This window comes from Myxine glutinosa, chromosome 2 (genome assembly GCF_964187855.1).
Source record: "Myxine glutinosa chromosome 2, kmMyxGlut1.1, whole genome shotgun sequence".
NCBI lineage: Eukaryota > Metazoa > Chordata > Myxini > Myxiniformes > Myxinidae > Myxine > Myxine glutinosa.
In genome coordinates, this window is record NC_136262.1 from 1,030,790 (window position 1) to 1,044,602 (window position 13,813).

Genomic DNA, 13,813 nt, shown 5'->3' on the forward strand with positions numbered 1-13,813 from the left:
CGTCCCCTCTACCTGTATCAATGTATCTACTTAAATCTCGGTCTCCTATTGTCATCCTTCTAAATCCCTAACAATATCCTATCCCACACTGCCAAACCCCATAAATCTACTGCTCCTTTGCCCCAACGTGAGGGATGGTAGAGCTACCATCCCTCTACATCGGACACTATCTCCCACTATCACCCCCCAGTCCTCTCGCACTATGAGCCCCCGTCATTGGAGGTGCTGGGTCCTGCCTATATATATATTGTTGCGGAAAAAAAAAAAAAAAAAAAACACCTTTAGAGGCCATTTTTCCCCGCAAAGCGGGGGTTGGCCTTTTTCGGGAACCGTGGTTGTTGTTGTTTTTCGGTCCCCTTTTTGAAGCAATGTTTTACGGCCGGATGCCCTTCCTGACGCCAACCCTTTTTGCCGCCTTTAACGACAAACAGGGAATTACCAGTGAACTGGTACTCAATTAGCCGACCTCGGAAGGATGACAGGCTGAGTCAACCCCCCTGGTGTTAATTCAGCGATTGACCGGGATTCGAACCCAGGATCCTCGGATCCTAAGCCGGCACCCTAGCCGCTAGCCCAACACCAGGGTTCTATGCGGATATGAGGATTGTATTTTTTTATTGTGTTGTATTGTGGTAAATTGTTGTGTAACATTGCTTGATTCTGGCCCCTCCTGCCTCCAGTGTTGTGTAAAGGTCAAAGGGCGTCCCGGTAGTTAATTCCATAAAGCATACATTGAAGGACACTATAAAACCCTTGTTCAATAGTTTATTTCCTTATTATGTGTATCAGGGTAAGGCCTTGTCTTCCATTAAAATGACACTCCATTGCACCAAGTGAAATAGATAGATTCCCTTCATTCCCATTCCCAAAAACCTCCATTTCCCCTGTTGTCATGGCCAAGCCTCAATCTGCCAATTACATCCCCTCCAAGTCTCCATTGCCAACTGCACTGGGCAGTTGGCCAGTTTGTTACAGCTGTGGGTTGTTTTCGCCCCAAAGCCGCCATTGAACATGTGCTCGGGTTGGGGAAGAAAGGCGTGCCCGCCCGTCGTCATCAAGGGCGGAGCCAGAGGGTCGCGCGACCAACCAGGGCCGAGGTGAGCACACCGATGGGCGTGTCCTAAAAGCCGGCGGCTTAATCACCGGAGGCGCTATAAAGGCGCGCGCGCAAGAAGTTGCAAAAAGGTCCATGACAAGAGCAGAACTGAGTTGTGTGGTTTTGGGAAAGAGCTGGGTTGGTCGTCAGTGGTGGTCAGTGGTTGCGTTGAGTGGTCAGTGGTTGCGTTGAGTTGTCGGTGGTGAGGAGTGATTGAACCAAGAGGAAGAGTTGGACCAAGAGAGAGAGAAAGAGTGGTTGGACCAAGAAAGAGAGAGGAGAGAACCCGTCACGCCAGACCCCCCACCAGCGCGTCGGCTCCACCAAGCAGCTCCGACCCGTGATCCCGCGCACACGACAGGATCGGTGGCATCAGCGGCCGTCGAGGTCCAGCCCGACGTCCCGTGCGGGATCAAGCTCCAGCCACACACCTCCTTCCAGCCAATCCTGCCTGCAATTTCCCCATTCGTGTACGTGAGTTTGTTCTGTTTGTTTTGTCCCTGGGAATAAATTAAGACTGCATAGGATAAGCTAGTAATTTTCACTGTGTCACCTGCTTTTTCAATGTTCCCTGTACATAACCGTGACTGCTCCTTTTGCTTGTGTGTGTAAATAATAAATCCCGTTACTCTTCTGTACGTCTTCTTCTTCCTCTTTACATTCGGTCGCTTTAGAGTTTTCCATATTGAATATCTGTGGCGCGATACGGCCAACGTTCGGGTGAATCGGGTGAATCAGGGAAACTGTTAGGTCGCGGTGCCATCCGCTCGGCAAACATAACATCCTTAACCGCGGACCGTAACAATTGGTGTCTGGGAGTGAGATTCGGGGCCCGAACCAAATTTTTAAAATATCTAGAAAAAATTTTGGTCAAAATTTGGAGCGGCCGAAATTTGGTTTGTTTTTAAAGAAAAACCCGAATTTTGAAATCGCGCCATGGCTGGTCAAGGCGATCGGATGCGGGTGGGTGAGCTAGAGGAGGGGTTAGGAGTAACCCAGGATCAGAGGGACGAAGTAGAGGAGAACATTGGCAATGTGGTTGAGGAGGTTTCAGGCACGCAAAATGGCGTCCTCACGCACGTGGTGGAAGAGGCACAAAATGGCGCCTCGCACATGGCGGCGAGAGCCGCGCCCTCTGTACCAACGGTTGAAGACATGCAATCATTTATGGCTGGAATGGAGGCCCTTATGGCCGAGATGAGGGAGCAATTCAAAAATGACTTGGGAAACAAAATTGAAGCAATAACGAACAGAATGAGGGCCGATAGGGAGGAAAGGGAGCAGAGGGATAGAGACCGCAGGTTGGGCGAAAGGGTCCCAGGGGTGCACGACGAGTTAACGCGGGTCGAGAAGCGCTGGTTTAGCGAAGCGGAGGAAAGCGCGGGTAAAATGACGGGGGTAGAAATTACGACACGGGGTTTGGAGCAGCCGGCGACCGCCGAGGTAGAAGAGGGTGTTTTATTAAAGCCAGCGGTCGTTGAGGTGGATAAAGAAAAAGCAGTGCTGGGAATTAAAATTGAAGAGATGACGGAGGTAGCCCGGGAATTGCAGGGAGAAATGGAAAATGTGCAAAGTCCCTGCTCACATCACGATGCTGTGCTTAACCCAAATGGAAGTTTGCAGATGCGCGTGGAGAAAAGGCTCCCCCAGGTGAGTCGTGCTGTGTATTGTACGGGGAGATTTTGTAAGAGGATGTTTGGCGACAACAGAATTGTCGCGCGATTGGGATCGAGGAAGCACCCGGGCGTTGGTGAAGGGTCGCGTGTGGAAAAAAAGTGTGCGTCAAGGGGTGAGCGTGTTACGAAGCACGAGTGTGATACCGAGTGCGGGCGAGAATGCGCGCTTGGAATGGTTGAGGGTGTGCGAGGAAGCACACCTGAGTTGGTCATGGCGCGGGTGTGGGAGAGCCCATGTGAGCGCGTTAGTGGGTGGATGCCAGAGTGCACGCCCATGGTGAGTGGTACGGAGTACGTACCAAGGAGAGTGCGCAAGACGGTGCGCGAGGTGTGTTAAAAGAGTGTGCGAACGGTGAGTGTGCGCGAGAGGTGTGGTGTGTAACAGGGAGTGCGTTGGTGGAATGTACGGACGGCGTTGTAGCACCGAGCTCGGTGAGGGTGAAAGGGGTAGCGTATGCGTGTGAGCATGCAGGTGAAGCATCGACGGTAACCGGGTTAGCGGTTAGAGCGACGGATAGCCGATGCGAGCACTCGGGGCGCGGTGTGCTTTGTTGGATGCGAGGCCCGGCGCGGATCGATGCTGCGTAGCTTCTCTTCGAAGCGTCGTTGCCGATTCGGGCTTGGCCCCGCCCTGCACGGTCGAGTCCGGGCCTTGTCGGGCGAGGCGACCGGTCCAGTTCAAGGGCGAGTGGGAGGAAGCGGAACGGTGCCCCCTCGTGGGGACGGGGTTCCGACCGGGCGAGCCTCAGCCATCGGGCCCGGGACCGCAAGGTACCGAGCCGCGATGATGCGTGGAACCTCGGCCCGAGCATGCCTCCTCCCCAGAGTCGTGAATGCCGGACGGATCCAACTGCAGGCGACCAAACCACCCGAATTCATTGCTCGGCTTTGCGAAGCCGAGTTTAATGATGTCATGACGCACCGAGGCTAGGATATAGCGGACTGTGATGATGATAATAGTGATAGTGGTTTTGATCCGAAATTTAGAAAAGTGAATAGAATTGGCAGTAATTGGAAAATTTTTGATTGGTTGGAATTTGGACGAGCCAAATTGGTAGTGGGAGATGCCCGATGTGGTGGGATGGCCAATCCACCATCCCTCACAGCGGGGGCAAAGGAGCACTAGACTTATGGGGTTTATGGCAGTGAAAACTAGCCCGGGAGGGTTAGGATATAATGTGTAGGGACCTAGAATATGACCTTAGGTGACGTTAAGATTAGGTAGTGACAATGACACCTGTAGTGGGGACGCAGAGAGGGTAGTGTGGATGATAATGACGTGGTATGTGCTTAGTTTAAAGGGAAGACGGGGAGCACTAAGTTAGCAGGGCAACAGGTAGATTAGATGATGCCGTGTGTATGGTGAACAGGTGTGATTGCACAGGTGTGCAACTGAACAGGTGTGTGGAGCAATGAATGAGTGAGTGATGGTGATGTGTATGGTGCTGACCAAATGGTCCAGGAAGGAAGGAGGGTGCAGGTGGCACCAGGTATGATTGCATAGGTGTGCAACTGCAGGTGTATGGAGAATGGGAGTGTGGAAAACATGGAGTGTGGAATATATGGAGTATTGGAATGGATGGTCGTGGAGTGAGTATGGTGGAAACTATGGAGTGGGGTGGATGGTGCGGAGGTGTGAATGGGGGAAGGATGGACCCCCATCACGAATACCCGGGGAGGGTAGTGTAAGTGTTAGGTAGAGGGTATAGGTAAATTGTGGTTGGATATTGGCATCTGTGGTGCGGGTAGTTGCACAGGTGTAGTGATGGGTGCATTAGTGTTGTGGAAATGGCTGGGCGTGTAGCCTGTTAGTGTGTGTAGTTGGTTTGGGCACTCCACCACTGTGAGGATGTCGGCCAGGTGAGGCCGCAGGTGGGCTCTGGGAGCCGGTAGAGTTGTTGTGGATGGGGCCCGAGGATCCGGAGGACGGACCCGGGTAGCCCAGTGCCAGAGGGCACCGAGTGGGGTGACAGAGCCAGGAGGGGCCTTCCCCAGTTAGTTAGGTTAGGGTGAGGAGCTAGGTAAGCTCGGGTGGCAACTGCAGTGGTGGAGGTGTGCAGGTGGGTAGACCTGCTGGGAGAGCTACACGTCTCAGCCCAGAAATTGTGCAAGGGCACCGGGAGATGAATCGGGGGAGTGAGACCCCAAATTGATGAAGCACCACAGTTTGGTCAATGGGAATTGGTTTTTAGAACCCATAGTGTAAGATGGCCAATGGATTGGCAGGGAAAGACCCCGGGTAGTGTAAAGTGTGTTAAAGTCATTTAGAGAATAGTTAGGATGAAGATCTCCTCACACCATCTGCATCCACTCACCTGAGATGACGTACCTCCACACCATGCCAGGTTGTTTTATTATTTTTGATGCAAATGTTTGGATTGTGAGACGCATCATGACGTGGGTGTGACATTGTGCTTGATGTACCATCTCTTCCTCCTTATGAGGATTGATGACGAATTGGGTGATGGCAAATTTTGGCGAGAGGGATTGTGGTGATGAATTTGGTATAGAAGAAATATGGGGAAGACGTGACAGTAGTGACGAATTTGTAAATGTGTAGATTTTGTAAATATGGGGTAAGGGCAAGGGTAGAGTAGGTGACAAGGGGGGGGTGACGTACGGTAGGGACGAGCTTTTCTCACTTCGCTCTCCGTACGCATTTCGCCTTGCATTGCCTTATTGATGTGTACCCTTGTGACCTTACCCCTCGCTCATCTGTCTTCCCCCCTTTGTCTCCCACTTGAGGACCTGAGCGCCACTGGGCGCCGAGGGGAGCGTGCGTGAGTCCGCCATTGTGCGCCCGGAACTCCCAGAACCAGCTGTCTGCATCGATGCACCACATTATGGACCACATGTCTGTGGCCGAGCACCACTTATGGACCCCATGGGTTGGGGCATGGCCCCTCTGCTGGAACTGGCCATGAAGGCCCGAAATCTTGCTGGCGGACCTTGATCACAGGGCACCGATGCCCCACAGGTGAACCACACGTAGTCGGCCCCCTGTGGGCCATAAATAAAATAAACATGGACACGTTGGGTGCATTTCATTTTCAGTTCAAATAGGCCGCCAGTAAGAAAATGAAAGAAAATGACAACATCTGGAAGAGAGCAAATAGCCAGCAGAGGGAGCCGAAGAGCAAGAGACCACCTGCAGGGTTAGGGGTTGTTGGTTTATTTTTATTCATTGAACAGTGATGACTGTGCAGTATTGGTGCGTTTTGGGTGCTTTCATGGTGCGTCGATGCAGAGCAGACTGTCTCCCCCCCCAGAAAGAACAATCACAGGTCCTGGGTTGCGTTTTGTAAATAAAGTAGCGTCACTGTAAATAATGCTCCCCACCGTCAGTGTATAGTTTGAAGACATTCCGCAATTCGGTTAGCTGTGGGCGTGAGTCTGTTAGGCAGGGTGCAATGGAGCAGCGGGACATATTTATTTATGTTTTAAAACTGTCGCACTCAGGGTCAGGTTAAAAGTAGAGGGAACTACACCTACGTGTCACACTAAATTAAAGTTATAGGCCCGGGACGTGCCTAAGAGGAGGAGGGTGCAGTGTTGCGGGTATGAGGATTGTATTTTTTTATTGTGTTGTATTGTGGTAAATTGTTGTGTAACATTGCTTGATTCTGGCCCCTCCTGCCTCCAGTGTTGTGTAAAGGTCAAAGGGCGTCCCGGTAGTTAATTCCATAAAGCATACATTGAAGGACACTATAAAACCCTTGTTCAGTAGTTTATTTCCTTATTATGTGTATCAGGGTAAGGCCTTGTCTTCCATTAAAATGACACTCCATTGCACCAAGTGAAATAGATAGATTCCCTTCATTCCCATTCCCAAAAACCTCCATTTCCCCTTTCGTCATGGCCAAGCCTCAATCTGCCAATTACATCCCCTCCAAGTCTCCATTGCCAACTGCACTGGGCAGTTGGCCACTTTGTTACAGCTGTGGGTTGTTTTCGACCCAAAGCCGCCATTGAACATGTGCTCGGGTTGGGGAAGAAAGGCGTGCCCGCCCGTCGTCATCAAGGGCGGAGCCAGAGGGTCGCGCGACCAACCAGGGCCGAGGTGAGCACACCGATGGGCGTGTCCTAAAAGCCGGCGGCTTAATCGCGGGAGGCGCTATAAAGGCGCGCGCGCAAGAAGTTGCAAAAAGGTCCATGACAAGAGCAGAGCTGAGTTGTGTGGTTTTGGGAAAGAGCTGGGTTGGTCGTCAGTGGTGGTCAGTGGTTGCGTTGAGTGGTCAGTGGTTGCGTTGAGTTGTCGGTGGTGAGGAGTGATTGAACCAAGAGGAAGAGTTGGACCAAGAGAGAGAGAAAGAGTGGTTGGACCAAGAAAGAGAGAGGAGAGAACCCGTCACGCCAGACCCCCCACCAGCGCGTCGGCTCCACGAACCAGCTCCGACCTGTGATCCCGCGCACACGACAGGATCGGTGGCATCAGCGGCCGTCGAGGTCCAGCCCGACGTCCCGTGCGGGATCAAGCTCCAGCCACACACCTCCTTCCAGCCAATCCTGCCTGCAATTTCCCCATTCGCGTACGTGAGTTTGTTCTGTTTGTTTTGTCCCTGGGAATAAATTAAGACTGCATAGGATAAGCTAGTAATTTTCACTGTGTCACCTGCTTTTTCAATGTTCCCTGTACATAACCGTGACTGCTCCTTTTGCTTGTGTGTGTAAATAATAAATCCCGTTACTCTTCTGTACGTCTTCTTCTTCCTCTTTACATTCGGTCGCTTTAGAGTTTTCCATATTGAATATCTGTGGCGCGATACGGCCAACGTTCGGGTGAATCGGGGAAACTGTTAGGTCGCGGTGCCATCCGCTCGACAAACATAACATCCTTAACCGCGGACCGTAACAATATATACAAACGTACTGCTGTGTTCAAAAAGTATCCGACCTTTATTTTTCGTGCGTAAAAAAAAGAAGCTAGGGAGGTGTTGATTGGTGCACGTATGTAGGCGATCCTAATGCACACGCGTGAATTTTTTCCCACCTGCAGAAGCTGTCATTCGACGGCAGACCGCCGATGAGTGAGGACATGTAAGTGAGCGCCGTCAGATTTTCGTTTTTGACAAAATGACGGAAAAACTTGAACAACGCTACTGCATCAAAGCTTGTGTAAAGCTTGGCGATTCCCAAGTGGAAACGATCCGCAAGATTCAACACCGTTCATTCCATTATGAAGGAGGATTTGGGCTTCAGGAGAATCTCAGCGAAGTTTGTACCAAAGCTGCTAACGATTGAGCAGAAGCAACTCTGTTTGGAGATCGCACAGGACATGCTGGAGACTGTGAACAGCGATCCCAGCTTCCTCAACACAGTGATCACTGGCGATGAGTCCTGGGTTTATGGGTACGACCCAGAAACCAAGTTGCAGTCATCACAATGGAAGCATCCAACATCCCCGAGGCCAAAAAACACAAAATTTGATGCAGTAGCGTTGTTCAAGTTTTTCCGTCATTTTGTCAAAAACGAAAATCCGACGGCGCTCACTTACATGTCCTCACTCATCGGCGGTCTGCCGTCGAATGACAGCTTCTGCAGGTGGGAAAAAATTCACGCGTGTGCATTAGGATCGCCTACATACGTGCACCAAACAACGCCTACCTAGCTTCTTTTTTTTTACGCACGAAAAATAAAGGTCGGATACTTTTTGAACACACTACGTATACTGTACGTCTGAGCTGGCATCATCATGTTTTGCCGTTGCCACGTTACGTTGGTTGTTTTACACAGTAAAGGAACCTTTACACAGTAAAGGAATAATCACAAAAATACCATCGAAAGGCAAAGCAAGCACGCGACCGCAGCACAGGACAAAATGCATATAGCGTCGCCTTTGTTTTGAATGAGAACCAGCAGCTACGCATACTTATACTGTACGTCCATTTTTTTTTTATATGTGCTTTTTATTGTATTTTAAATTGTTTCGATCGTTAAAACATCAACGTTAAAACAATGATCAACGATCGTTAAAACGTTAAAACATCCAATTGTTTAAATTGTTTAATTTTTTTCACGTCCGTAGGAGTGACGTAAAGTCACACATAATGACGTTTGCTGAACTGAAATTTACTCTAGAAGAGTGGCGTAAAGTCGGATTTGACGTAGGTCGAAATGGCGTGAAACGGGGCATGACTGTACATGTGAAAAAGATTGCATATCCTGTTTGTAACATTCTTTCAAAGACTAGTTGCATTTTTCAAAGACCCCAACACATACAGAAAGCATTTACTAAATGTTAAATTGTAAGGTGCATTCTTTGTCTGGTGACAACACAAGTTCATCAACAATATATGCACTGGACTTGTGTGACTCACCAGGGTCACAACTCAATACAAAACAAAGCAATACAACTCACCAGGGTTGCTTTCTTGAAAGATAACCTTGAGACCTCGTAAAAAATTCTTTCCAATAAGAAAGAGCTCTTCCCCTCCATGTGCTGAGCAGCTCAGCAAACTTTTCTTAAGGATCTCTGGTGTTCCAGCTGGCTGAGCTGCACACAATGCCATATCATATCAGCATCCACAGTCAATTCTCTATCCCACACACTTATCTATTGCCTCTCATTAAACCACATACAAATATAGCCCACCAAAAGTCAGGATAATTAATATGCCTTACTGTGTACCCCATTTCTGTCGTACGGGGACTCCGTGTGTTATTCGAAGCCTCATATCATATAAAACACACACACACACACACACACACACACACACACACACACACACACACACACACACACACACACACACACACACACACACACACACACACACACACACACACACACACACACACACACACACACACACACACACACACACACACACACGTCGAGACATGAGCAGCTTACTTCACCAGCTCTCTCGCCGGTTCCCCTACACACAACTGCTGAAGGATATCTGTGGGGTTCGGTGGCGACAGATGAGAGGGGATGCACGAGGACGAGTTGTGGAGTGTGAGCCCGAGACGGATCGTGGAGCAAAAATCGGTCTCCGGCCTATGAATCGGCCTTGGCTTGCAGCCTATGAACGACGTTGCAAGGCGAACCGAGTTACCGGCACCACGGCCAGGCCCTCAGGTGGTCTTGGAGCCTACGCCATTGTGGCAAACATTGAGGGAAAAGCGGACATCGAGAGAAAGACGAATGTGGTCCGTTGCTATTTGAATCCACACAGCAAGGCCGAACTGCCAGCACGTTCGCCGGGACCTCACGTGATGCTGGAGCCTCTTCCCTGAAGGCGGACATCAAAAGGAGAAACGAGGTACACTGCTGTGTGGATCGCGTATGTACCGAACCCTTGCGCAGGATATCTGGGAGACTCCGGAGGGGAGGGGTCCTCAATGAAGAGGGGGAAGGGATCGGTGTTGAGAAGGGGAAGGATTTTGAGTTGAGTCGAAAAAATTAATGTACGGGAAGCACTGCTCACACCAGGTGTGATAGATTGAGGTGGGGCTTTGTGAATAGACATGGCTCCGATAAACCACGGGAAACTCCAGATGCCAGGGGCGAAGGTGTGGAGGTGGATAGGAGGGATTGTGAGAGGAAGGGGAAGGATGAGAGTGAATGCTCACGAAAGGCTGCTCATAATGGGTATAAATCAAGACTGCTCTTCGTAAACAGACGTGGCTCAGGTGAACCGTGGGAGATGCCAGATGCCGGAGGTGGAGGTTTGGGGGAGGACGGGAGGGATTGTGAGTGGGGGCGGAGGGGTGAATGCATGCGAGCCATTGATGACACTGGATCTGTTGGATTGAGACGGGGCTTTGTGGGCAGGCATAGCTCCGATGGACCATGGGGGATTCCGGGTGCTGGTGGTAGAGGTATGGGGGAGTGTGGGAGTAGCGGGGCGGTGGCTGGGGTCCCCGTGGGGAGTATGGAGACGGGGAATCTCAGTGATGTTCTTCTTCATCATTCCTGTTGCTGCAATTATCACTGGTACAATTTCGATGCTCTTCAGCTTCCAAGATCTCTTGAACTTATTTTTGAGGTCCTGGTATTTGGTCATTTTCTTGATTTCTCTGTTGTTTAGGCCAAAATCGCTCGATCATCAACGCTGTCTTTTCCTTTTTGTTCCCGAATACAACGGCTGGACGCAATGCTTTGTTTTCTATGTTCGCGTTCAATGGAATCATCAGGTCGTATGTGAGCGCGACGTCCTCATTTTCAATGATTGCCCTTGGTTTGTGTTTCCATTAATTTTCTGGTACTGGGATGTTCACATTTTTGCAGATTTGCCAATGAATCACTTTGCATACTTTGTTGTGCCGTTGTGTGTAAAGTTGTTCTGATCATAGTTTTTTGCATCCCGAGAGCAGGTGACTCGTACTTCCTGTTTCTGCCTTGCAGAATCTACACTTGTCCATCCGGCTCAGTCCCGCCAACCTTTTTAAATCCAATGGTGTAGTGTCCTTGATCTTGGGAATTTATTATGATTCGTTCTTGTAGTGAAATTGTGCCTAAGTTTGAACCCAGGTGTTGTGTGGCTTCTGTCCACTGCGCAGCAGTTATAAGAACTCAGACAGATAGCGCTACGATCATTCCTGTGACATTTATCGTGTGTAATGTTGTGCATACTTATATGGTGCGTCTCATTCCTTTGTTCCATGCTTGCTTGTGCTAGTTCATTCCTTTGTTCCATGCTTGCTTGTGCTAGTTGCAAATCCATTACTGATTCCTATGAATGCTGAATATTGATATGTTGCTTGTTGGTTTTCTCACAGATATTGCTGGAGATCGATTCAGAATTAAACTCACAATCTGAGACAATGTTGTAACTCTGGTTTTTACAATTAATTCTGAATCCTCTCTTGTCTTGAACGGGAACGCCAGGACTCATAAGCTGATGCAAGTCCCGATCTTTGGAGCGGATCCACAGGCACCGGACGCGTCTGCCCAGCTCAAGCATTGGCTAAGTCTGCTGACAAGCTACCTGGGAGCCCAGGAGGGTCTCACGGATGCAAACCAGGCTCGCGGTGCTGAACTCCCACATGTCTCATATAGTTTTCACGTACATATCCCAGTGCGGCACGTACGCCGCCGCTGAGGCAGAATTACGACGGATCTACATCACGACTCGGAGAGTGGTCTATACTCGATACCTGCTCGCGTCTCGGCGACAAGACCCATCGGAGACCATCGACCACTTCATCCAGGAACTTCAAGGATTAACGAAGAACTGTACGACAGAAGCACGGACACATGAACAAGTATGTGACGATTTGATGAGAGACGCATTTGTTTCGGGGCTTCACTCTCCTATAATATGACAGAGATTGCTTGAAGAAACGGATCTGATGCTGGAAAAAGCTCATAAATTATTGCTCGTGTACCAAGAAGCACAGGCACAATCGGAAGCGTACGATCGTCCGTACGTCACTGCGGGTTTAACCGGCGCGACACGACCAGAGAGAGCTACTATCGCGGAGCAAATGGATGCTGCACCTCCGCCGGAATCGGGGACAACGGACACTCTCGAGGATCCCGGCCCAAGTGTGACAGCCGCCGCTGCTGCCGCCGCTCCATCAGCCGGAAGTAACGCTAAGTGCTTTTTCTGCGGGAACCGGAATCATTTAAGGTCAGTTTGTCTGGCCAGAGAAGCGACGTGTCACTCGTGCTCTCAGAAAGGATATTTTGCAAAGGTTTGTCGCTCGTCACGGGGCCAGCGAACTCGCTCGACTTTGTCTGTGATTCTCTCTCCACCCGAGAGACAATCGGCGCCCCGCACGGCCTTGATTGGGATCACCTCCCTGCGCAGACCCCGTGCAGCTCACGCGACCTTGACTAGGATCACCTCGCCGACGAGATAATCGGCGCCTCGCTCGGCTCGAACGCCCTTGACTGGGATCATCACCCCGCGCAAGCTTGGCGTCTCGAACGCCCTTGACTGGGATCCTTTCATCGACTGGGGCACTTTCAGCTTCACGATCGACGCTGGCTGGCGTTGGGTCCACGTGCGTGGCTCGTGCGCCCCCTCTGGATGACTCGACGACTACCGGGCCACCTGGACTGTCCAACGCTGTTATTCCAATTATGATTGAGGGGCAGAACGCAAAAGCCTTAATCGACACGGGTTCTAATGATAGCTATGTCGATTTACGACTCGTTCAGAAGCATAGCTGGCCGATTCTCGGGTCAACACGCCAAATTTTTATGGCTTCCCAAGGGCTATGGCTACGCACTCGAGGGGAATGCCGGCTGAAGCTTGTGATTAATGGCCGAAAGTTTCCGGATGTGCACTTAATGGTCTTACCAGCGTTATGTGCAGAAGTGTTGCTAGCACACGATTTTCTCCGTCGGCATGGGCGTTTGGAAATGGAATTTGGTGGTGATGATACTCTTGCTGTGTGTGTTCTGGCAGGGATGGAAATTGAACCATTGTCGCTGTTTCCCAATGTGACTCCTGAATGTACACCGGTTGCCGTTAAATTGCGATGCTATTCATGGGCTGACACGCAATTCATTGCTGAGGAGACTGAGCGGCTATTAAAGGAGGGCATAATCGAACCTAGTCGATCGCCTTGGAGAGCCCAAGTTTTGGTGGTTCAGACCGAAACTCACCGCAAACGCATGGTAATCCACTATTCGCAGACGATTAATCGGTTTACGCAATTGGACGCCTACCCACTCCCGGGATTGGATTCTCTGGTTCGCCAGGTGGCACAGTACTCGGTAGATAGTACTTTAGATCTCCGCAGCGCGTATCATCAGATTCCAATCTCTGAGGCAGATCGCATCTACACCGGGTTTGAATCCGGACAGAGGTTGTTAACAGAGGTTACAATCTTGTGTCTGACTTCCTCACAATTCAATTCCTCACAGTTCACAGTTCAGTATATTTCCAAATTCTCTGGATTTCTTTCTTTTCTCCATGCTCATTGCGGTGCACACAGTCACACAAAACAGCAGACCGACTCCTTTTCTATATTCAAACTGGGTGAATGAGTGATATATTTTATATTTCAGGCACCTGCAACTCACTACAGGTGAGTTCAATTCCAAATTGATGGAGAATCACCTGTTTGAAATCTAATTATTTCT

At 50.1% G+C, this 13,813-nt stretch overlaps 1 protein-coding gene across 5 annotated transcripts in view; it reads right to left on the bottom strand.

The window, feature by feature from the left end:
• Positions 1 to 13,813, bottom strand: part of LOC137422104 (uncharacterized) — a 235,562-nt gene that overhangs the window by 128,055 nt on the left and 93,694 nt on the right. For all 5 annotated transcript variants that reach the window (XM_078772898.1, XM_078772899.1, XM_068108855.2 and 2 more), the window contains one exon: positions 9,131 to 9,265. In XM_078772898.1, coding sequence (XP_078629024.1) covers positions 9,131 to 9,265 — 135 coding nt within the window. The remainder of the gene's footprint in view (positions 1 to 9,130; positions 9,266 to 13,813) is intronic.